Source organism: Saccostrea cucullata, unplaced genomic scaffold (genome assembly GCF_032062105.1).
Source record: "Saccostrea cucullata isolate Sc308-1 unplaced genomic scaffold, CSIRO_AGI_Scuc_v1 ctg15669, whole genome shotgun sequence".
Taxonomy (NCBI): domain Eukaryota; kingdom Metazoa; phylum Mollusca; class Bivalvia; order Ostreida; family Ostreidae; genus Saccostrea; species Saccostrea cuccullata.
Window position 1 is genome coordinate 7,429 of NW_026928479.1, and position 26,815 is coordinate 34,243.

A 26,815-nucleotide genomic window follows, 5' to 3' on the forward strand; every position below is an offset into this window, starting at 1 on the left:
TAGACAACATTAAATGATCTTTGAAATAGCCCGTTATTTCCGTCTTGTTAAAAGTTAAGATCAATATTTTTTTCACAAAAGAGCTCCCGTATATTTTCCAGGTGTAAAAGTAAGCAGTCAATCGTAAAAGTCGGTGTCTTCGCAAAAGTCCGATAAAACTAACTGGAATTTACCTTATTATATTATACTTTTCATGTTGGAGTGAAATGACCTAGGTTGTGGAGAGAAATGACCTGGGTATTTGAGGGAAATGACGCAGGGGAGAAATGACCTGGGTGGAAATGACCTAGGCGGAGCAGGTACATTGGAAAAATGAACTAGATTCATAGTATTCCTTTTATACACATATTATAGATTATACTTTTCTCCATCTGTTTAAAAAAGGATAAATGTCAAACATACCAGGATATATTATCACACGAATTTTGAACACGCTGACTTTTTAAGGGGATGAAGGACCTTTACCTGAAAAAATACCTATCATTTAATTTTTTTTCATATTTTGTATATATCTTATTTAGTATGTCCTACATACTATAAAGCAGACATATCAATAGGTTTCTAGACTTATTTCTGAGATATTGAGTGACAAATACCATACCCCACAGTGTCTGAGCGGAGTTTTTATTCTCCATGTTTCTTGGTCCATTACTCGGTCGATAATTGAAAATTTTCCCCATTAGATAAAAAATATATCAGCGGAAATGTGCCTTTTAAAATTTTTTAGAGTATGAATAGGGTTAAAAATTCGAAAAAGCAAGATTCTCTTGTAACACCAAATCTGGAGACGGAAATTTACGACTTTTTTAGGACAACTTAAACCATAAAAATATTAATTTGCCAAAAATCATATCATTCAATATTTGATCATTTACGTCGAAGTTCAAGATCTTCATTGTATTGATTAACTGTAAAAATTTCGATTGGTGAAGCTGAGATCAATATTCCACGGGGCAAAGTTAAACGAGTCATGATCATGAAAAAAACGTGTCATGTTTACATTTCTCGAGTACGGGAAAACCCAACTATGACGTCACACATTCCTGAAATAAGCGAAATAAGACAAACCCACAGAACTTTTCCGTCAACAACCATTTAAAAATATTTTTTGCGTTCTGAAATTTTCAAAATACCCTACCATGTACATATTATGGCCCGTTTTTATGATTATATACTATCCGGTTTAACCGTGTATGATCTTACTGAACTAAGAGATCCACTATGACGTCAAAGACGCACTTGACGCGCAGAGTAGGGAAACGGCAGAGTGGATTAATCTATTCCGTAATTTGATAATATTTGCAAGAAATTTTGAACGTTTTCAGATATTTTTATACTAGATGGTGAACGCATACAAACAGTCCAAAAAATTATACAAGTACTGTGGTTTCAATCTCGTTTTGTACATATTTTATCAGAGATTATGACGTAAATCAACTGAGTCACGTGACCATACATCCTTCATCCCCTTAAGAAGAGTAATGAAGAAAGATTATCTAAAATATTCGGATATATATAATTTTTCTAAAAATAAAAATTGCAATCTGCTTTTTTTTCATATGCTTTCTGACACCTTATATGCAGATTGAAATAAAATGTAAAGAATATGACACTATTCCCATCATAACAGCTCAATCTGGTAGTGACTGAACGTTGTTTTCAATTATGACGTCACACTCTTGTTGTTCAGAGAAGTGAAGGTACAGAGCACACTGTGATATTCCTTAGGAAGCCATAACGTACCCTGTGTAATGAAAACGGGCAAGGTTGATTCACAATGTGGGGACAGTTTACATGGAAATTTAAAATCTACAAGGCATAAAAAAATAACACGTGAAAACTTCAAAACAGAGTAGAATCAGATTTGTTCTTTTCGAAGTTTTTCTCCTCCTGTAGCTTTGATCCTGGATTTTGGGAACAAGTATGATACTCAGATACTCAGAAACATAAATCTGTTGATCAATTTGATATTTTACATTGTTGTCATGGTTAGTTGAATTGATCCCCAATTTGGCCCTCCCCGATGGCTTAAGCCTTAATGAATATCCACACAGCACCACCAAATTTTTTCCAAAAGATGACCAGAATACTGCATCGACATCAGGTTATTTCGTATCAAAACGCATTTTAAACACCCCTTTGATACACGGGCTGAAAAAAAAATACAAAACCTCTTTGACATTTGAATAACGCTATTTATCATATTTCAAATAAGTTTTGGTTACTGTTTTGAATAAAAGAGGGACTTGAGAAAGAAGGAAAAGTGACAGACGCACTGCCAAGGAAAAATATACCTTAATATTCTATAGATAATATGGATCTAATAATTAATTTATTAATTAATTAATTAATTTATTTATTTTGCTTAATGAAAACATAAAAATCGTTCCTCTAATTATTTATTATGTATCTAATTTTACTTTACAAAATCATTAAAATGGGGAAATAAAAACATGAGGCTAAATCTGCAACTTCCCGTTTAGAATATAACTTGTTAAAAAAAAAATAAGAAAATTCATCACGAAAATTGTACTTTTAGAAAAATTTCCTGAGGCTATTAAAAAAAAGCTTAAAATGTAAACAGGATATTTGAAACAAATACTGACTTGTACGGAAATTGAATTGCACATGCTTTGGTATAAGATGAGTCTTTATATATTTTTTTCCTTATTTGAAAAATATTTTTTTTTAAGTGAATCATTCTTTTAAGTGTACTTAATTACCACAAACAAAAAATGGATGCACGGATTGAATATATGTTTGACTGACTTTGAAATTTTATTGATATAAATAATAAATCCCCGAAATATAAAGAAATCGTAGGTTTTCCTCGGTGCTTAGATTTGATATTTTATTTTGCCTTTTATATAGTTCCATACAAAATTTTGCACAATTTTTTAACTTTATGACAAAATTTTATAAAATTCTCCCATTCTACTTGGTAAACATTATTCAGGTTGTCAATTTAAATGTTAATCTATGAGAAATAATGCTGATTACTGAAAAAAGTTTGTTTGTGTTATTTATCCTTCAACTCATAAGAACATTTTAACTTCGAAAAGAAATCTTTGTTTTAGGAATGATTCATTGTAATTGTATATATTGTAAACATTATATGTCAGGGAGGTCCACAATTGTTCCTTTCAATTGAAGCATGGAAAAATATGTATCATTTTGTTACTCAGGTACATTTTCTCTCTTACATTAAACTTTCAGTATTTTTAGCAAAACAAACCATTTTATTACTGGTGCTTTTTGACACGATAATGGTTATGGTCATCGCGATCATTAATTAAAAAGAAAGTTTGCATTCGTAAGTCATATTATAGTGTCATATTGTATGTTGAAATATTTTGGAGATAATGAACATAATTCAAGCTAAAAAACACTTAACACTACAAAATAATACAGTATTGTAATAAAATAGTATTATTTGCATATTCAGATTGATATAAAACTTAAAATTACCTGCCAAATACCTCGGCAGTATAAAGCAACAGTAAAAAAGCTTATATCGAATATTAAATTTACTATATGAAGAAAAAATGGAATGAGAGTGAATATCCTGACTCTTTGTAATGACTGAACTGATTTTCTAGACATTAAATTATCGCTGCACAAGTACGGAAATGAACTCTTTATTTCAAAATTAAAAATAGGATATTTTTATGATCCTAGCCCATTTATTTCCGTTAAGGACAGATGAGACAAACAAAAAATGGATTCCTGGATTGGTATATATTTTTGAACTAATTTCATTGCAAATGATGTAAATAATAAATTTCTAGAATATAAGGAAATTTTAAACCTTCTGTGACCTTCAAATTTTACCCTTCTGAAACCATCCTTATTATTCTATACAAATATTTTTCTCTTCAAATTCCATTTTTGTGCAACTTTGAGCAAAAATTTAAAAACCACGCGGTGAAACCTATTCATTTTATTCATTAAAACATGACCCAAGTTGTCATTTTAAAAATTTTTGACAAAAATTTGTTTGTGTCATCTGTCCTTAAAAGTAAAATTGTATTATAAACCATGCTTTGCACACTTCCTAACTAAAACGCATTAATACTTCGTATTGAAAATATTCCATTCCCGTGTTTCTGAAAAATGAAGTCATCATAATACAGCATGTAGTATGTATTTGAAATTAAAGTGTTAGTTTCTGTTTACATAATTTCTGTCTCTAATACAGGTTGATATAGCAGTACAATTTTAGACTCCGTGTAAAACAAAATGCAGGGTTGACTTAAACTAATTAAATATATCATTGTTTTGTTAACATCATATTACATGGTATTTTTATATTTACCTGCAATTGAAAGATTGAAAAGAAAGTCAATCGGTTTTTAGTTTTAAACTTAAAAGACAAGGAAACACACAGCCTTGAATTCATATTCATTTAAATATTGTTGGTAAGTTTTCTTAAATATCCAATTCAACTTAAAGGGGAAGGAAAAATGAAACATTTAAGACTGATAATCAAATAAGTCCTTCTGTTAGTCAAACTTATCTCGAAAAAGGACACACACAAAACCAAAGACAGTTTAAAGAAATTTTCCGATCTATGCAACATTTGATACTTTTGTGTTTAACAAATGTGAGGGAAATATATTTACATATTCCGGGGTTCTCTTCATTCGTAGCATCAGTTTGACTCCCCAAAAATCGCCAATTGACAACGAAACTTCAGACTATAAATTTGATTGATTGATTGATTGAATATTGTTTAACGCCGAGTCGGCAATTTTTAAGCCATGTTTCGGTGGATTATAATTTTGAAGAACTGTGCCATTGCAATTTGACATTTTGCTGTTACCAATTACTTTTTTTTAAATTTGCTTAAAGTAAAATGAGTTGAATTTGCTAAAAACCCATTTAAGGTCATATTTTGTTTTTTGTATTTTTAAATTCTAGCTTCTCCATTTTGATAATGTATTACAACATGAATTCAAGTACTCTAACACATCCTTTTAAAACGGGAATAAGAAGTTTTTTTCTACAAATAATATGCAGGGAAGAGTATCATGGACAGTTTTTTGCATCATAATGAACTATATTTATATACCCAAGGTTCACAAGGTTCACAAGGGTCATGATTTTAAAAATATTTGAATTTACACTACCTCAGCCTGTCCTCAGGATGCTTCCATATAAGTAAAAGCTCCTCTGGCCCAATGGTTTGTAAAAAGAATATATGATTTTTAATGATTTTTACTTTAAATGATTATGAAAGATATGGATTCCCTATTGTGGTCCTTCTCTACCCTGGGGGGCATGATTTTCGCAGCACTGTTAAGGCCTACTATAAAGAAATCAATGGAATATAGACGTGCAAAAACGGGAGTTTTTTTAAAACTGAATTTTTTTTATAAGGCCGTTTTATTAATACATAACTTCAGTACCAACTGAAATAACATAATTGACCCACTCTGTACTAAACTAAGTTTGGTCCCATCAATGGACAGTCATGTGATAAATCCATAGTATGTGTACTGAATGGAGGCCATAAACAAATTTCAAAATCGCAAGGGCATACACTACGTGAAATTAAAAATTTAAGTTGCCTTTTGTTTCTGTATACTTTGTACTTTCTGGAAAGCGCTGCTGCTTTATATAGAATTAGCACTTTATTAGTAAAAAAATTTAAGTACATATGCCCATGTCGAAATATGTATGACATTTAACAGGTATTTTATGTCCGTATTAAGTCACGCTCTCGATTTAAAGAAAGCAGCAGCACTTTTTAAGTTAAGAAAACCATCCTTTACCTATTTATAAACAAATCGCTAACATCTATTCTGTTTATGCCCCTGCGAAAAGGCGATTTAATAAGCCACCTCGATTGTTAACATGTCAAACCTGTAAACATAAACACGGCAAAAATTAATTACATACAGTCTCTCGCTAACCATAGAATAATCGCACTAAAGAAAGGTTATAACATTGATATTAATAGCCTATCTGAAATCTGTAAATAGTTTTCTGTTTATTAATAAAATGCATTTAACGTTGTAGAAAATAGACTTGATCTGCTTTTCACAGTACATTAAATACGTCATTTTACCAAAATGACGTCATGTCGACAAGTTTGCTGCAATCAGTGATTTCCTTTTAAATTGTTATTTGGGATTTAACAAGCAACTGTTTTAAATGCATTGATAAGTTTTGATGTTGTTTATTATGCAAATACAGTTTAAAAATGCAAATTATTTGATTTTCTACATTATGAGGAATACAAATTGTACCTATTTTTGTGTGACTTCACAGTAAACATTTCCCGTATAAATTAAGCCCCGTCCCCTTATTCAAGCCTTAAAAATGCCGCGTTAATAATTTAGAATTTACACTTCCCCAGGATGCTTCCTCATACATGTAGGTTTCAGCTTTCTTGGCCCAGTGGTTCTTGAGAAGAAGATTTAAAAGATTTGTCATATATATTTCTATGTATTACTTGTATTCCCCATTGTGACCTCGCGCTACCCCTGGGGTCATGATTTTAAGAATTTAGATTATACACCAACCAAGGATGCTTACACACAAGTTTCAGCTTTTTCTGACCTAGTGGTTCTTGAGAAGATTTTAAAAGATTTTTTCTATATATTTCTGTGTAAAACTTTGATTCCCTATTGCATCCGCGTCCTAACACTGGAGGTAATGATTTGAACAATTTAGAATCTACACTACCCCAGGATGCTTCCACATAAGTTTCATTTTTTTTTTGGTCCGATGGTTCTTGAGAAGAAGATTATTTAACGACCCCACTCTATTTTTGTATTTTCTTGATTAGTCCCCTTGTAAGGGACTTTCATTTTAACACTTTTAACTCCAATTTACCAAAGAATGATTTGTGACAAGTTTGGTTAAAATTGGCCTAGTGGTTCTTGAGGAAAAATTAAAAATGTGAAAAGTTAACCGACGGACGGATAGACAGACAGACAGACTGACAGCTGAGTGGACGGACGGACAAAATGTGATAAGAAAGCTCACTTAGCCGACGGCTCAGATGAACTGAAAACCTTATTTCGATTTTTTTTTTTACACACACCACACTGTTATAACAAGTATTAACATAGAAGTGTTTCATAAATTGCATGTTGTTATAAATCGGTGGTATGACATCAATAATTTACTTATCTCAATTCTGACTGTAAAAGCTGAATAGTTAACAACACTTGAAATAATATAATAATATTCATGAAGGTTCCTTAATTCCTCTAATTTTTATGTCAGTGCTAGTTATCATACTTTTCTCGTTGGTAACGACTTTCAATTTTCTGTTTTAAAACTTGTATAAGGAAAGGTTTTAATATGTTTCACTAAGTCGTATATTTGGTATACCCTTTCAACAGAACTCGTACATCACATTGAACGATAATATAAATGTTTGTATGAGAGTAGTAGATTTAAACTGTAACATACATTTTGTGGTTTTAGAAAGATTTACCTTTTCCCACGAAAACCCAGTAAAATAATTATTTAAGGTTTTCTGCCAAAAAAAAGCAAAAATCGTCTTCAGATGTCCAAACCAAGAAAATATTATTCTTAAATATTAATATACAGCAGGCTTTGTGAAGTATGAAATTAGAAAAAAAAGTATATCAAGAAAACATAACAAAATATATCAAGGTTCTTCGGAATTCTTCTAAATGAAGGCTAAAAAATCTTTAAATAAATAGTTTGGTATTTTATATTTTTCCTGTATTTTATCCACAACCCGTGCCTTGGGTAGCATGCATGGATAGCAGCTCGACAACAGTCAGGTTAAACATTGTCAATTTTATTTTATTTTCATTTCACTCAGAGATACTTGAATTAAAATATTCAGAAAAATAATTTTGTTATTTTTTTATGAAGTGGAATTGAAAAGAAAAAAAAATGACACTGTGATGTTTTATGCTTTATATTATAAAAATGATTTGGGCGGAGTTAAAAAGATAGCCTTGCTTATTATCAACATTGCCAACCTTCATTAAACAACACTATTTCAGAATCTTAAAAAAAAAAACAAGACATTTCACCCATTTACACGTAAAGAATGCCACAAATCGAATATACATGTACTCGTATAAATGAATACTTAAACACAGAAAGTTATATAATATTAAAACATGATTGAAAGCTAAGCATATTAAAAATAATTTCCTGAATATTACAACAAATCTCTACTAACCAAAAATACGACGTAAAAATTGGCGCGACGACAAAAATACTCAGCTATCAGCTACATTGAGGTTTTTTTTTTTACATCACTCATTTATTAATGTATTAATTCTAAACAGCGTTGCTTCCCGAATCTTGTTTAACGGATCTTGTTGTAACGACTGTTGATAAGATTCTAGAGCTCCCAGGAAGTCCCCACAAATTTGTTGACAGATTCCCAGTATTTCCCAAGAAATATCTCTGAGGGGAGGAGGTACATAAACCCCGTCATCACAGAGCAGCAGAGTCTGTAGATCCTGTAGAGATTGTTGTGACCTGATTATGTCACCCAGTCTGTGGTGATTCAGTATTAACATCATGTGTAACATCACTAGAGGTGGAATGAACAATGTATCTTTACCATTCTCCTCACTGTTCTTCTGCTCTAGAACTAGTTCATCAATGTATGTGTACTGACTTCTTAACACAATATTGTTCACTAAAGCAATTTTCATTTTATGACACAGAGTCACCCCCATCGTGCATAGTGTGTACATATATTTATTTACATGATTACCGTACATTATGTATAGCTTTGACATTCTGTCCTGTATCTTCTGTAAACAAGTGAGTGACCGTTCATATCTACATGTTCTGTAAAAATACATTGCAAGATACAGAATATCTGAGACACAACCTAATGTACATGACAGTTTTAACATTCGGGGTACGTAACTAGCTTTGTAATAAACCTTATTAGGATTTTTATGTTGATATACATCACACAGTTTCAGCATGGCAGTGTTTCGTAATATGTCTGATGTTATAAATTGTACTGTAGCCTCCTGGAAGGGCGTCAACCTTTTACTAATCTCTATTTCAATGTTCTTCATAAGAGCTGCAAACTCTTCATCACTTGAAACTCTTTGGCTCCTTCCATCGAATTCCTCAAATAAACTAATTTCAAGTTCAGTGTTAGTAATGACACTGCTCTCGTCAGTACACATTCTCAATGTTCTGTATAAAATGGCCAGACTGAGAAACGGTCCTAACGTTTCACTCAGTAAAAGACATGGTATACCCTCACAATACAATTTATACAACTTATTAAACAATACTGTTTGTATGGATCCAATTACTTTATATCGGAACATGTTGTTTAGTGGAATAAAAAAGTTTGGGCCTTCTCCAGCAAATACCCAATGTATCAATAATTTAAAGCAATCCCAGAAACAAGGCAATAAGTTTTCAGGTGTCCAAGTCAAGGCGTTGTTAGTTTGAATTACCCAAAATACAGCAGTTTTTGTGAAGTATGAACATAGACCTGGCGGACATTCATTATAATTAATTATTTCCTTAAGAAATATTTTAAAAAGACCATAACACAAAAACTGAGTGTGATTCATTGAATAAACTATTTTTTGCTCCGCCATGGAGAATGAAATTCTCCACTCTTGTCTGCTGTCAGGTGTGCTGCCGATAGGGACAACATGGCATCCTGATCTTAATATATCTGATAAAACATCCTCAGACGGCCAACCTTGTTGACGACATCTATGTATCCATGGAAAAGCGATTGCTGGCCAGTGATGGGATCGAAAACAGAATACACAATCTGATTCTAATCCACCCCGGCAAAATGTAGAACAAGGACCATGTGAATTAGAAGAAAATCCCCAATTATAAGACTGTAAGTATCGAAGGTAGTTATCTCGGAATAACGTACTAGATATATACACGTTGTTATTGATCTCTACACAGGAGGATCTGACATCTTCATCATTAGAAGGACTCAACAGATTTAGTCTGGTAAATCCCGGTGGTAGGTCATCACACTCCATTAGAATGACTGTGTGTTGTGGAATACGGTAGAGACTGACCTGAGAGAGATCACAGATTACTTTGTGATCCGGAGGCCAGAACATCCAATCTAAATCTGAAGTTCTCAGCTTGAATCCCTCACGTCTACTCCCACTCTCCATTCTTTCAAGTCCCCTCATGATATCCACAGGTTTATTCACGACCTCCTCAGTGTCCTTCACTTCTCTCCTGATCCTCACTTCTGTAGGACTCCCTACTTTACGACACAGTCCTACATACACAGCCTCTGACAGGCGAGGTATATGATCCATTTCTATTTCTATTCTGAAATTATAAGATAGTGTGTACATGTAAGTATAGAAAAGACGTACGTCTTTATCATCTTTGTACTGTCGCATTTCTTATTCATGTTTGTACAGTCATTTTACCAGTAACGAATCCTGTGCTAGTTACGACTTGCACACAAAACACATATTTGAATTTCTAATTTTCTTTGCTGTTGTTTAAAATTTGTATTTCGAAACTTGACAAATAGGTAGTACCCAAATTTTCAAAATATAAATCGTACAGGTACAGAGTTGTCAAAAATAACTCACATACCTATTTTCCTAGTTTTTAATCGATTTTTCAGCATCGAATCAAGTGCCCTTTATTGTTGCTGACTTAATAAATAAAATGGGTTGGTCGAAATTATTCTAAAAATATACCTCAAAAAAAGATTAATATACATAAAGTATATAAGCATTTCTTGTTAATTGTTGATTTAAATGCTTTGTTTCTTAAACCAAACAAAAAAAGGTATGTTTGTAAAATACTATGCGTCCAGTGGCAACAAAGATTGAAAAAGCTATTTAAGCAGATAGGCCACAGTCAAGATCATACGGTAAATGACCCTGGTATCAATTTTAAAAAGTTCAATTACTTTAGTAAGCAAATCAAAAAGTAAGTCAATCTTTTTTGGTTCAAAAGTTATGACGAGGGTTAAAGATTGCCGACAAACATAGAAACAAACAGACAGACAGGACAAAAACCTATATTTGCTCCGATCTATCGATTTGGGTGCATAAAATTATAGGATTTTATTAGAAACTTTTAATAACATTGCGTAATTAAAATCAAATCAACTATTAGTGACGCGTAATTTTCATGGAATATATTTTTGCTTGTAAATTGAATTTTTAAGTATTTTCACTTCTGTCAACTATCCTTGTTCTTGCATGTCAGCTATCCTTGTTCTTGCATCCTGTAAAGCGGAATTTTTGGTACTTTAAAAAACCGTGATTCGTAACTAAGAAAACAACATGGTTAATTTGGATGTTAAATTTCATTCAAAGTCAATTACTGTTTAATCTTATACATTCTATCTTGTTATATATTTACTAAATATTGATTACATATTCAATCTGGATTGATAACAAATCAGAAAAAAAAATCCTTAGACACAATTGTTTACGCACATCGTTTTATATCTGTCTTGGACTTCCGCGTGTTAAAATCTGGCTATTGTTTCACATTCATGATTGTAAATGCTGTTGAAAATAATCACAATCGGCAATCCTCGTCTAACTCCGCTACGCTCCATTCAAACCTCGGATGTGATTAGTGGAGGAATACTCATCAGATCCTTACATTTCTCCGCCGGAAACTGCCTTGCCACTCATTTCATATTTCGCTCTGCATAACGTTCTTCGAAAATGTTTCTTGATTTGTGCAATTCTTTAGCGTAACTAGATTTTGATTACAGCCTCATGTTTGTAGGCTTTGAAATCAAGAACAAACTTTTTAGTTTGCCACAAAATAACTCCGATTTCAAATGTATGACATTTGCATGAAAGAAATTCAAATAAGATAGATCACATGACTCAATCAGCAAGTTTGTAGAACACCTTTGACGTCCAAGTTTATTTGCAAGGCATTCAGATATTACAAAAACACAACTCAGGGGTAGAATATTCATCCTTTTAATGTATTTACCTTATAACATTTTTTGAAGCCTTCACAAGATGTGTTTCTAGAATATTAAAATAAAAAAAAAATATTCGTTACTGGCAAATATTCGTTACCGGTAAAACTTCTGTATTTATAAAAAAAAAGTTTGAACACAGTTATGTGTGTATATCTATTTCTTTTGCTTAATATTCAAAGGAACGATGGTCAGTTTACATATATGGATCTATAAAAGGGTTCTTCTTTTGTATAAAAAGGACTACAATATCCTACCATATTTCAGTATTCATGTTTAATAACATTTTCAAATGTAGGTATAATTATAAAGCACGAACATTATGTCATTCATATAAATTTAACTGTAGAACACACGTACCTTGAATGCCACCCACAGGGAGAATTTTCAACTGCGGAAAATCCCAAATCTCTACTTTCGTTTTGTAAAATAAGTAGATAACCCTATTAGCTGTAGTTTATTTTTATTTTTAAAGATGAACTTATTATGAAAAGGTAAAGGTAAGGTTTCAATACACATCTTGCCATGTATTTTTCTAAAATATGGACGTTAAGTAAGAAATAAAAATTCACCCTTTCGGATTTATGAAAGTCCATGCACACGATGCAATAAAAGCATGCAACCCGTTTTTTCCAATATGACTACCTTTATGCTTACTGTGAAGATATGAACTTGTGTATTTTCACGTATTATCTTTCAAGGTTATAGCAGACATCAATTTTCAATGAAAATTTCTTTCAGAAAATATACAGCACAAGTCATATATAAGCGAATTTCATAACTTTTAGGAATATTAATGTTTTAGGGCACAATAAAGCGCAAACCGCACTTTTCCCTTTTAACATGAGGCTTGCTACCTATATAGGTCTATTACTCAGCAAATAAGCTAACCATTTTTAATTCATCAGAACAAAGAGGACATCTTTATGCAATGTTACACGTTCAGAAGGGAAGAAACATGAAGGAGTTTCCATACAGATGTTTGTATTTTAAATCACATTAATTATTTTCATTTGAAATTTGAAACTTTTGAAATAATATTTATCATACTTTCCCATTTGTATTCAACAATTGTTCCTTTGCATCATATATATCATGATTTTAAGATCCAGTGTTTCGATAAGAAGACCTTATAAAATTAGTGTAAATGTATCCCCGTTTAGGGCTACCTTTTTTTGTTTGCACGAACTTAACAGTATGATGCCCTGTTCACACGTAGAGTTTACTGGTAATTCAGATTAAATGAAAGGGAAGTAAACAAAACTATGATGCAAATTATATTGTGTTCATACGACAGCTAGAGCGAAGAAATCAAATTAAAATTTTATGTCTACGAAAAGGCCATTTGTAAGGCTATTTTGATGCCATTTTAATTCAGCACGTCATGTATACAGAGTGATCCATACTATACATGTAATAATTCCAGTGGCTACAGGTATACATACTGTGATTAATAAACTTTTCCTTGTTTTTTTTAAAACCAAATATAGCATAGATAACTATATCTAACCACCAACATGTGTCCTGCGACTTAATTCTGGCCTTACGCATGCATCAAAATTAATTTCAAATTGACTTTCCTTGGCGTTCACAGGGAGCTAATCACATCAAGTACTGTAGATCACTTAATTTTCGCGATACCTTATTTTCGCGAGATAGTCATTGACTCTTTATTAGCGAGACAAAATTTTCACGAATTGTGGTCATTGCTTTATATAATCTTAAGGAATTCTATTATACGCGAGAATGAAATTTTCGCGAGCATACCGCCTCGCGTAATTGCGCGAAAATAAAGTTCTCGCGAATAAAAAAATGATTTACAGTAATTATTAATGCACAGAAAAAAATAATCCTAAAAATAAACTAATTCGCATTAACTTCTTCGAGTGAATGTGATTCGAATTGGATTTGCAGTAACTTAAGTTTAATTCAAATTAAACACTGTGTGAACAGGGCATATTATGAGACTTTTATATATTCACCATTTCATCTTTCTTTTAAAATTATTTTTAACATTCATTATTATCTCTTTCTTAAGTGTTTGTCTGAATTTGCATTCAATATGCAGCTGTTGTTTGTTATTTTAATGAATTGTTAACACTCTTAAGGAGTGTTTCCTTTGAAGTTCATACAAGCAACACTTAATTTGGAGAAGAGCAAACACGGAAATGAAAAAGGATCAGGTAATACAACATTTGATAAGACAATATACACTGTTTCAGCCAAAAACGATACTTTTTTTCTACAATTCCACATTGCTATTTATTAGCGGTATTTTTGATCTGCAAACAACAAGAAATGACATCTTTTTACAAGAAAACAATATGCAAAAATCAAACGCGTAATAATACAAATAAAATAATATTATATATGTATGGAAATTAAATAAAAGTATGAATGACGTTTTTAAAACGGGAAAAACGGTTTAGGAGTAGAAAAGGGCGAAAATAACACGGAACAAATTTAACCCTGTACACAGTATGTATACACATTGTATTATCATCATTAAAATCTGAGGATACATGTATAATAAATGAAACATTGAAGATAACATCTTTTGTTTTTATTATCACTTACATTTATTACGACCGTCAAACTGGAGCGACAAGAATAGATGAAAGCTGTGTAAAGTTTTTTTTTTTCAACAATCATTGAGATAATTTATTACCTATGAACAAGATATTACAAGATATTATCAATCGTATAGCCTTAACAGTTGTTTAAGATCAATGAAATTAAGATTGTCATACAATCTTTATTCTTTGTAAAGGTTGTTATAAATATGAAAATGAAAGTCCAAATTCAAATATTTGTCAACATATTGATCTAACATTCATTTCTAGTATTAATTTATTATCTTATTGCATTTCAATAACATGATACAAAATAATTACAGATATATTTTTATAGATCACATAAAAAAATATCGTACAATGTAATGAATATAATGACTCCACTGAGATTCGCCTTGTAACTTTAATTTACAATTTACTAGTGTAAACATACTATTATGCAAAATATAAAACTTACATGCATCCCTAAATGTCACCTGAGAGATATTTACAAGTCTTATACTCTATCTGTAGTTTTTGCTTGTAAAGTAAATAGACAAACCCGTAGGCCTTGATGCAGCATGATCAAAGTGTTTGACACATAACTTAATTGATTTTTTTGTAAAACTGGTACTTTACTCGATTTATACATAATGTGAAAAAACCATTATTGCGATTTCTATATGAACATACACACCACTTAATTAAAATTACAGTGTTTCAATATGTAAAACACAGACCTTTGACAATTTGGAATTTACAGAAGTCACTGCAGTAGGATCAGGTCCTATGAGTTTTCTACGTCGGCTGGTTACTCCTGTCATGATACTTTCATATTCACCAAGTTACAGAATAATTAGAAAACTGATTTAAAATGTAGATGTATCAATGTATCTATATACAGGTATATGTACATGTATCAATGTATCAATGTATCTATCTTCATGTATTCATGTATCTGTGAAAATTACAACCCATGAAATTAATCTCCCCTTGTAGGATCACTTCTGTAAAAAGGCATAAAATTCAGAAAAATTATACAAAAAATATAAAATAGCATTTTTTTCAAATACAATGTATGTATGCAAACTGCATAGTAAATTTTTAAATTTAATAATTTGAAAAATCTTTTTAAAAAAGATGGAACAAAATTGAAGAAAAAAGAGAATGAATTAATCATCTAACAAGACATTAAAATTCATTCTAAATAACGTTTTACAAAACTTCCTTCATCCTGTAACATCAACAAAACATGAAGGTCTTTTTTTCAAAAGTGGGGCTGGTATTAAAATCAGTACAGATTATTCATAAGTACAGGTCAGGCCTGGTTTGACGACCATTTAAAATTGCTCCATATGCTTTATATATTCATCCATATTAATGCTCATACCAATAGATGAATGATTATGAGTGCCTTCGTACAAAGATCTAAAGCACCCTGCATGTAGGGTTAACTATTACATGTATGTATAGTTATTTAAGGAATAACTGTCTTATTTTTCGATTTCATGAAGTGATCAATAGATTGGCTTGTGCAAGCCAATTGATTGATCATCTTCAAGAAAATGAAAAATCTGACAGTTATTCCTTATATTTACATGCTTTGATTCCGTCAATCCACGTGCTCCAAACACTGCTTCTGTCTAGCTGTTGTCCCGCCGTGCACATGTTTTGTTTGTTTTTTGAAACCGCGCCAAAACATTGATGGGGAAATAAAGTACATTAACAATTGGTAATTTTATCGAGGACAAAGAAAATGTAAATATAGAGAAAGTAAGGTAGCCACCCTATGTATTACATTTAATGTATTTATTTTCTCACGACGTTTCAATTTATGTATTTTTTTATTTGCAAACGGCAGAAACTTTATGATACAAAATCGGAAAACGTTTTAATTTTGAACTGCTAAACTTCCAAATAATTTCAGCTTCATATACATTTTTGGCTCAGTTTGAAATGCTTCATGATTCTAAAGCCTGATTTATAAGTCTGAAAGAAAACAAAAGAAAACCCAGGATAGATCCTTTTTATTTCTCACAATGCACATTGGGGTTTGTTTACATCAATCATTGAGAAAGAGAATTAATTCTAAACAGCGTTGCTTCCTGAATCTTGTGAAAAGAATTCTGTTGCAGTGAATGTTGGTAAGATTCCAGAGCTCCCGGGAAGTCCCCAAAGATTTGTTGACAGATTCCAAGAATTTGCCAAGAAATATCTCTTTCATAAATTGGTACATTCACTCCTTCATCATAAAGCAACAGAGTGTGTAGATCCTGTAGAGATTGTTGTGACCTGATTGTGTCACCCAGTCTGTGGTGATTGAGTATAAATAACATGTGTAACATCACTAGAGGTGGAATGAGCAATATATCTATACCATTCTCCTCACTGGTCTTCTGCTCTAGAATTAGTTCATCAATGTATGTGTATTCACTGTGTAATTTAATATCTAGAACTAGAGCGATTCTCATTTTATGACACAGAGACATCCCCACCGTGCAACGTCTATACATATTTTCATTCACGTGATCATAGTACACGATGCATGGATTTGACATTCTGTCCTGACTTTTGTGTAAACAACTAAGTGACGGTTCAAATCTACATGTTTTATAAAAATACATTGCAAGATATAGAATATCTGAGGAACAACCTAATGTGCATGAGATTTTTAACAATCGGGATACGTAACTAGCTTTGTAATAAACCCTATTACGATTTGTATTTTGATATTCATCACACAGTTTCAGCATGGCAGTGTTACGTAATATCTCTGACGTCATAAATTGTAGTGCAGCCTCCTTGTTTGGCGTCAACCTTTTACAAATCTCTATTTCAATGTTTTTCATGAAAGCTGCAAATTCTACAACACTTAAAACTTTATGGCTATATGCACAGAACTTCTCAAATAAACTAATATCAAGTTCAGTGTTAGTAACGATACTGTTCTCGTCAGTACAGACTCTCAATGTTCTGTTTAAAATGACCTGACTGAGAAACAGTCCTAACGTTTCACTCAGTAACAGACTTGATATACCCTTGCAATATAATTCATAAAACTTATTAAACAATACTGTTTGTATGGATCCAGTTACTTTAAATCGGAACATATTGTTTATTGGAATAAAAAAGTTTGGACATTCTCCAAAAAATATCCAATTTATTAACAATTTAAAGCATTCCCAGAAATGAGGCAATAAGTTTTCAGGTGTCCAAGGCAAGGAGTTGTTAGTTTGAATTACCCAAAATACAGCAGTTTTTGTGAAGTATGAACATAGAACGGGTGAATCTTCATTTAAATTAACAACTTCTCTTAAAAATATTTTTAAAAGTCCATAACATAAAAACTGAGTATGATTCATTGCATTAACTAATTTTTGTTCCGCCAGGGAGAATGAAATTCTCCATTCAAGTATGCTGCCAGGTGTGCTGCCGATAGGAACAACATGGAATCCTGATCTTAATATATCTGATATAACTACATCGGACGGCCAACTTTGTTGACGACATCTATGTTTCCAAGGTAAAGCTATTGCTGGCCAGTGAGGGGATTGGAGACAGAATGCAAAATCTACATCTCTTGTATTATTGTGGCAAAACGTTGCACAAGGTCCATGAGTCTGGGAAGTTGAAGACAAATTATAGGTCTGTACGAATCGTAGGTAGTTATCTCGGAATAATGTACTAGATAAATAAATATTGTTATTGATCTCTATGCAAGAGGATATTACTTTTTCATTATTTGATGGATTCAGTAGACTTAATCTGGTGAATCCAGGAGTTAAATCATCATACTCCATCAGAATCACGGTGTGTTGTGAGATACGATAGAGACTGATTTGAGAGAGATCACATATAACTTTGTGGTCTGGAGGCCAAAACATGTAATCGGTATCTGAGCCTTTCATTCTCAATCCCTCACGTCTACTCCCACTCATCATTTTGTTGAGACTCCTCCTTATGAACACAGGTTTCTTCACCGCCTCCATGGTGTCCATCACTTCTCTCCTGATCCTCACTTGTGTAGGACTCCCTATTTTACGACAAAGTACTACATACACGGCCTCTGATAGTCGTGGTATGTGTTCCATTTAGATGTACATGTATATAATCTGAAATTATAAGATCATATGTTCTACGTAGAGAGGGGATTGGAATTATTGTATTGTCGTATTATTTTCTCGTTCATTTATGTATGTAAAAAAACGGTAAACAATGTGATATATGTATTTCTTTTTTTTTGTTGTTCAATATGCAAACGAACAATGACCAGGCAGTTTACATAAAGGAATGTTATTTTGTATCAAAAAAGGGGGGATATAATCTTCCACCATATTCCAGATACACGTTTAATAATATTTGCAAGTGTAGGTATAACTATAAAGATAAAGTACGTACATTATTTCAATCATATAAATTTAACTGTATAGAACAGAAATACCTCGAATGTCACAGGTCTGCAAGGAGAACATTAAACAGCGGAAAATCCCTAGACTCTACTTTCGGTTTGAAAATATATAGGAAAAACCCCTACCTAAACAAATACATGGGCGCAGACATTTTGGACACCCAACGTTGCGCGGAGGAGAAAATACTAGCTGGCGCGTGATTGGTCGATAAGAGAAGAGAATTGTTATGTATTTGACAAGTGAAATAAAGTTGATAAAAATGTCATATCAAGACTTGGGTTTCTTTGAGGTATATAGGAGTTACAGGTAAAAATTTGAAGGGAGGGATGCACTTTGGTTAGAGATTTTCATTTGGTGTCAAACGCACCTAGTTGTAAACAAATGGAAATTGAAAGTAAAAGTGCAACGGCACGGTATATTTTTTCTGGCATTTTTTGCTTTCCAATATCTCGAACTTTTACGACAAAAAGGTAATTTTCCTGAAATTCAATATATGGATCAGTGAGAGGGGCTAAAGTTTGTATGGAAGTCTATGGGAAAACATTTGGTGGTGTTTGTCCTATAGAAAAGGTATGATTTCATGGATAAAAATTGATCACACCCAAAAAATCAATCGGTTCCTATTTTTTTGGCATTGAGATTATATTTTACTTAGTTTTGACTATTTGTTTAAAAATAAGAGGATTTGGGTAAATTGGGGCTCACAATGGGGACTGTACTTAGTGAAAAAATGCCAAAATTTGTGCCCTAGCTCTCATATTTTCAATAAATGTACATGTAAATAATTTTAAATGAATATTTATACCGAAATTTACTGTGAATATTGTAAATAATGCAATATCAATATTTATGGGCATTATCAATACACAAAACATATGAACAACCCCCTCGCAGCTTGAGAAATTTATTTAAATCCATGTATTTTATGAGTGTAGACATTGGAACAGATTGATTAATCCTCTTTCAAATTTGTGTTAATCAGAGTTGATTGAATATTTTATAACAAAATTTGACTGGTATTTACTAATTAGGTTACTTTGTTTTTACATAAGGGGCATAATCCAGCAGCAAAGCCATTTCAGTCATGTAATCAGTGCTGGCTTGAAATAAAAGTTATACTTTCGGTGAAACTTAGAGATTACTAGATAGAATGTTCTATCGTTAAAATGATATTGTCCTACGGACCCGGTTTAACGATAGAATTCGTTCCGTGTATTTGTAATGTAGCAGAAAGAAACACGGGCGATAGTGCATTTACTATGAACAATCTAGAGAGTTCCGAATGTAAACATTTGAATGGAAAGAAAAACGTTGAGAAAATTAATTGGATTTACGTATTTATATGGATTATTTTTTGGGATAAAAGGCATAAGCAATCTCAAGAAGGTTTGTTTTGATTATTTTGGTAGTTATTCCCAGTTCAAATCATTTTATATTCTTCAAAATCGTTTCGGAGTGGATCCGCTCCGATTTGCAACATTACAAGTATATTGGACGTATTCTAACTGTGGTGAGGGCCTGTACCAAGACACAGTTAGATTATTCTAACTAAGACATTACTAGTAGGAAATTGAATTTAAATTACAGTACAATATATTTTTGCAGAAAATACATTGAAATTGCATAAATATGCAAAATTATAGCTGAAGAAATTATGAAAAAGGTATTTGAATATCCCTCCACCTTGCCATATCCAATTTTGATATTCTGCTGAAAGGGGGGGGGGGTAATTTTGTGCTCTAATCATGCTGTAAAATGAGGGAATAGTGTTAAAATCTGGTTTATTTGAATAACAAGAGTCATTCTTATCTGCAGTTATTTTTTTTCAATGTCTTTTTTATTATTTAAAATAATTATCTGAGTAAATTCTATTTTAACATGATTATTTTAAAGGTATTACATCACAAATGCTTAAAAAATTCAAAAGATGGTGTTAAGAATAAAAAAATTATGATGTAAGCTACTAGATGCATTTATCAATATGTTTTAATACAATAAAATGTATTTCAGCGATGCATTCTCAAGAAGGAAGAGATTAATGAACACTACCCTCTTACAATGAACAACACATGGATACTCTCGGGATGATCCCTTTGCTTTCATTAAGAGTTCCAAGGTATTGTTTTCTTAGAAAATCTAATTAATCTCTTAATATTTAAGTTATTTAGAACTTTTTATAGATTATTAGAAAATAAATTTCCTTAGAACTGCAGTTATTTAAGCACTTTGCTTACAATTGAGAACTTTATTCAGTCAGACAATATGATTTATCTGCCCTTGGCATTTATTCAATTTATTAATTAGGTCAATAATAAGAAATGATATGCAAATAAATATATTTGCCTTTTATGAGAATGTACATATTTAACATCAAATACATGAAATGTTCATGAAAATTGGCTAAAATGTAGGTCACCCCCCTTCAAAATTACAAAATTTTCAGTGGGGATGTATTTGATTCTCTGATGCCAGCAACCCACTGCTGATAGAATTTTTTTCAATCTTATGTACATTTGAACGAGATATAATTCTCTATTCTTTCCATTGATTATTTTATCTATATTAGTTTTCACTCTTTCCATAATCCAGCTTTTCTTACAAAAACCTGCTGATTTTCTTCATTTTTCATTGATAAGGGGTACCTGCTACCCTGAATGATTAACATGATTTTCCTTGAGAAATTATTAGAGATAATAAGAATGACGAGCAAATCATATGCTAGATTAATCATTTTATTTCATAAGTTTGAAAGAAAAATAGAAAAATGCTCCAATTTATAGACATCTTTTCTGTTTCACAGATGTGGGTCTGATTGACTGGGGTGTGAAATGTAACAGCCAATGGTGTACTTAAGGTAAGACTGTCAGTCCCAATATTCAAGAGGTCAGATAAGCAATGAATATATGTTCTAAATTTACTAAATTGACCACTTTTTACAAATGTTTCTTTTACTCTATAGGAAAACCCCCTACATAAACAAATACATGGGCGCAGACATTTTGGACACCCAACGTTGCGCGGAGGAGAAAATACTAGCTGGCGCGTGATTGGTCGATAAGAGAAGAGAATTGTTATGTATTTGACAAGTGAAATAAAGTTGATAAAAATGTCATATCAAGACTTGGGTTTCTTTGAGGTATATAGGAGTTACAGGTAAAAATTTGAAGGGAGGGATGCACTTTGGTTAGAGATTTTCATTTGGTGTCAAACGCACCTAGTTGTAAACAAATGGAAATTGAAAGTAAAAGTGCAACGGCACGGTATATTTTTTCTGGCATTTTTTGCTTTCCAATATCTCGAACTTTTACGACAAAAAGGTAATTTTCCTGAAATTCAATATATGGATCAGTGAGAGGGGCTAAAGTTTGTATGGAAGTCTATGGGAAAACATTTGGTGGTGTTTGTCCTATAGAAAAGGTATGATTTCATGGATAAAAATTGATCACACCCAAAAAATCAATCGGTTCCTATTTTTTTGGCATTGAGATTATATTTTACTTAGTTTTGACTATTTGTTTAAAAATAAGAGGATTTGGGTAAATTGGGGCTCACAATGGGGACTGTACTTAGTGAAAAAATGCCAAAATTTGTGCCCTAGCTCTCATATTTTCAATAAATGTACATGTAAATAATTTTAAATGAATATTTATACCGAAATTTACTGTGAATATTGTAAATAATGCAATATCAATATTTATGGGCATTATCAATACACAAAACATATGAACAACCCCCTCGCAGCTTGAGAAATTTATTTAAATCCATGTATTTTATGAGTGTAGACATTGGAACAGATTGATTAATCCTCTTTCAAATTTGTGTTAATCAGAGTTGATTGAATATTTTATAACAAAATTTGACTGGTATTTACTAATTAGGTTACTTTGTTTTTACATAAGGGGCATAATCCAGCAGCAAAGCCATTTCAGTCATGTAATCAGTGCTGGCTTGAAATAAAAGTTATACTTTCGGTGAAACTTAGAGATTACTAGATAGAATGTTCTATCGTTAAAATGATATTGTCCTACGGACCCGGTTTAACGATAGAATTCGTTCCGTGTATTTGTAATGTAGCAGAAAGAAACACGGGCGATAGTGCATTTACTATGAACAATCTAGAGAGTTCCGAATGTAAACATTTAAATGGAAAGAAAAACGTTGAGAAAATTAATTGGATTTACGTATTTATATGGATTATTTTTTGGGATAAAAGGCATAAGCAATCTCAAGAAGGTTTGTTTTGATTATTTTGGTAGTTATTCCCAGTTCAAATCATTTTATATTCTTCAAAATCGTTTCGGAGTGGATCCGCTCCGATTTGCAACATTACAAGTATATTGGACGTATTCTAACTGTGGTGAGGGCCTGTACCAAGACACAGTTAGATTATTCTAACTAAGACATTACTAGTAGGAAATTGAATTTAAATTACAGTACAATATATTTTTGCAGAAAATACATTGAAATTGCATAAATATGCAAAATTATAGCTGAAGAAATTATGAAAAAGGTATTTGAATATCCCTCCACCTTGCCATATCCAATTTTGATATTCTGCTGAAAGGGGGGGGGGTAATTTTGTGCTCTAATCATGCTGTAAAATGAGGGAATAGTGTTAAAATCTGGTTTATTTGAATAACAAGAGTCATTCTTATCTGCAGTTATTTTTTTTCAATGTCTTTTTTATTATTTAAAATAATTATCTGAGTAAATTCTATTTTAACATGATTATTTTAAAGGTATTACATCACAAATGCTTAAAAAATTCAAAAGATGGTGTTAAGAATAAAAAAATTATGATGTAAGCTACTAGATGCATTTATCAATATGTTTTAATACAATAAAATGTATTTCAGCGATGCATTCTCAAGAAGGAAGAGATTAATGAACACTACCCTCTTACAATGAACAACACATGGATACTCTCGGGATGATCCCTTTGCTTTCATTAAGAGTTCCAAGGTATTGTTTTCTTAGAAAATCTAATTAATCTCTTAATATTTAAGTTATTTAGTACTTTTTATAGATTATTAGAAAATAAATTTCCTTAGAACTGCAGTTATTTAAGCACTTTGCTTACAATTGAGAACTTTATTCAGTCAGACAATATGATTTATCTGCCCTTGGCATTTAATCAATGTATTAATTAGGTCAATAATAAGAAATGATATGCAAATAAATATATTTGCCTTTTATGAGAATGTACATATTTAACATCAAATACATGAAATGTTCATGAAAATTGGCTAAAATGTAGGTCACCCCCCTTCAAAATTACAAAATTTTCAGTGGGGATGTATTTGATTCTCTGATGCCAGCAACCCACTGCTGATAGAATTTTTTTCAATCTTATGTACATTTGAACGAGATATAATTCTCTATTCTTTCCATTGATTATTTTATCTATATTAGTTTTCACTCTTTCCATAATCCAGCTTTTCTTACAAAAACCTGCTGATTTTCTTCATTTTTCATTGATAAGGGGTACCTGCTACCCTGAATGATTAACATGATTTTCCTTGAGAAATTATTAGAGATAATAAGAAAGACGAGCAAATCATATGCTAGATTAATCATTTTATTTCATAAGTTTGAAAGAAAAATAGAAAAATGCTCCAATTTATAGACATCTTTTCTGTTTCACAGATGTGGGTCTGATTGACTGGGGTGTGAAATGTAACAGCCAATGGTGTACTTAAGGTAAGACTGTCAGTCCCAATATTCAAGAGGTCAGATAAGCAATGAATATATGTTCTAAATTTACTAAATTGACCACTTTTTACAAATGTTTCTTTTACTCTATAGGAAAACCCCCTACATAAACAAATACATGGGCGCAGACATTTTGGACACCCAACGTTGCGCGGAGGAGAAAATACTAGCTGGCGCGTGATTGGTCGATAAGAGAAGAGAATTGTTATGTATTTGACAAGTGAAATAAAGTTGATAAAAATGTCATATCAAGACTTGGGTTTCTTTGAGGTATATAGGAGTTACAGGTAAAAATTTGAAGGGAGGGATGCACTTTGGTTAGAGATTTTCATTTGGTGTCAAACGCACCTAGTTGTAAACAAATGGAAATTGAAAGTAAAAGTGCAACGGCACGGTATATTTTTTCTGGCATTTTTTGCTTTCCAATATCTCGAACTTTTACGACAAAAAGGTAATTTTCCTGAAATTCAATATATGGATCAGTGAGAGGGGCTAAAGTTTGTATGGAAGTCTATGGGAAAACATTTGGTGGTGTTTGTCCAATAAAAATGCAAATACAAATTTTTTATTGGCACAAACACAATTACAGTTTTTGGTAAAGGCCTATAGAAAACATAGTGATAAGCATGAAAATACACTAGAACACAACTAGAATACAAACAATTGGTGTAGCAAATTATGTACTGTACTCATAAAATACTAATTACATACATATGATTCAGTACAATGTAGTTACTCATCTATAGCAATAACTCATTGCCTGGGGCTTTTAACCAGAGCGAACGTTCTCGAGTGCTCGCTTAAATTACTATTTGGGGTACAAGGAATTTTGGCGAGCGCTCGGCAACCTTCAATTTGCTGTATAAGCCTATGAACTTTATTTTTATTCTTAAAGATGACCTTATTAAGAAAACGACACGGTACGGTTTCAATACAGCTATTGCCCTTTATTTTTCATAAATATGGTAGAAGGATATGAAAATAACGAACAGTATTCAATCTCAACGTCCATTAAACAAACATACAAAATAAGAGCAGAGCAAACACGGACCTCCGAAACATCAGAGGTGGGATCAGGTGCCATGGAGGAGTGAGCATCCCCCGCCGACCGGTCACACCCGCCGTGCGCCCGCTGTCACAATCAGGAAACAACGGAAAAAATCCGTGGTCAACTCAGTGTACAAACAATGGACCAACAACTGGTATGAAATACGTCAGTCAGCACCCCACCCAATGACAAACTGCATCCGCCGACAAGGTCACTGCATCGACCACAGAACTCACGAAATGATGACTTTAAACGAGACTGTTGATATTCTTGTTTCATCAACTTGCTTGTCAATAATTTACCTCGTTTAAGAAATTGTTCATACGTAGAGCATGCTCTTGCGTATCGAATCAACTGAGATATAAATACTCTGTATGCAGGTGATGAAGGTAAATTGCTGCACAAGTAAGGGAAGTTGACGATAGGAAAGCCAAAGTCATCACGCCTATCACACAGCCTGGCTGCCAGATCACCACCAGTGTCTTTCCCAAGTAAAATATCCAAGTATGAAGCAGAAGTGTCGGACTCTGTGGTATCTTTTATCTCAAGCTCACCAGGATATATCGTGTCGACGTAGGAATGGAAATTATCATTATTAATTGACAATACGTCGTCGATATATCCAAATGTCGAGTTAAAGGCCACAACAAGTGCTTTCTTCTTTTCACGTAAAAGATTTTGCATAAATTCTGCTTCATATGAATATAAAAATAAGTCTGCCAACAACGGAGCGCAACCTGTACCCATAGGAATTCCAATAGATTGTTCGAATACCTGGTCTCCAAAACCACATAGATATTGTCAATCAGAAACTCAAGCATCTTCTTGATGTCAACTTCAGAGTACTTATGTGTGCAATCAGAATCTGTTTTAACAAAATAATTTTTCAAATGACCAATGACGAGGTAAGTAAACTTACGAGTTCCATTTTTGTTGAAGAAGCAGCTGTCAATGATATCAAAAAGCCTGGATTTTAATTTGTCGTGGGGAATTGTTGTGTATAAAGTTAAAAAGTCGTAAGTTTTTATACTGTTGATTTTTGTAAAGTCTTGTGATTTCAAATTGTCCAAGAAATAAAGATTCACCCTATGGTTTTTATTGAATTCCATGTACACGATGCAGTAAACATACAAATCGTTCTCCCAATATGGCCTCCTTTATGCTA

The 26,815-nt window shown here is 32.3% G+C and overlaps 2 protein-coding genes and 1 long non-coding RNA gene across 6 annotated transcripts; 1 reads left to right on the forward strand and 2 right to left on the reverse strand.

Moving 5' to 3' along the window:
• Positions 1 to 7,581: 7,581 nt before the first annotated feature.
• Positions 7,582 to 12,365, reverse strand: LOC134277722 (uncharacterized). The gene is made up of 2 exons (XM_062760039.1): positions 12,290 to 12,365; positions 7,582 to 10,290 (listed from the first exon to the last, which is right to left on the reverse strand). The coding sequence occupies exon 2, from the start codon at positions 10,275 to 10,277 to the stop codon at positions 8,253 to 8,255; it is 2,025 nt and encodes a 674-aa protein (XP_062616023.1). The 5' UTR covers positions 10,278 to 10,290; positions 12,290 to 12,365; the 3' UTR covers positions 7,582 to 8,252.
• A 4,163-nt stretch (positions 12,366 to 16,528) lies between these two features.
• On the reverse strand, positions 16,529 to 18,981 carry LOC134277719 (uncharacterized). Its single transcript, XM_062760038.1, has 2 exons — positions 18,923 to 18,981; positions 16,529 to 18,593 (listed from the first exon to the last, which is right to left on the reverse strand). Exon 2 carries the CDS (start codon positions 18,570 to 18,572, stop codon positions 16,548 to 16,550), a length of 2,025 nt encoding a protein of 674 aa, XP_062616022.1. The 5' UTR covers positions 18,573 to 18,593; positions 18,923 to 18,981; the 3' UTR covers positions 16,529 to 16,547.
• Positions 18,982 to 19,388: 407 nt separating this feature from the next.
• Positions 19,389 to 25,007, forward strand: LOC134277720 (uncharacterized). Of its 4 annotated transcripts, none has more exons than XR_009994319.1 (6): positions 19,389 to 19,460; positions 20,901 to 21,006; positions 21,691 to 21,744; positions 23,747 to 23,852; positions 24,537 to 24,619; positions 24,696 to 25,007. It is a non-coding gene; the product is annotated as an uncharacterized LOC134277720 (long non-coding RNA). The 4 variants fall into 4 exon arrangements; XR_009994321.1 differs by lacking the exon at positions 19,389 to 19,460 and adding an exon at positions 21,850 to 22,043 and having other exon boundaries at positions 20,702 to 21,006; positions 21,691 to 21,773; XR_009994318.1 differs by lacking the exon at positions 19,389 to 19,460 and having other exon boundaries at positions 20,735 to 21,006.
• Positions 25,008 to 26,815: the final 1,808 nt, after the last annotated feature.

Bases quoted from the DNA above. Each gene is read 5' to 3' on its own strand.
- LOC134277722 (XM_062760039.1), bottom strand. From the start codon at position 10,277: ATGGATCATATACCTCGCCTGTCAGAGGCTGTGTATGTAGGACTGTGT.
- LOC134277719 (XM_062760038.1), bottom strand. From the start codon at position 18,572: ATGGAACACATACCACGACTATCAGAGGCCGTGTATGTAGTACTTTGT.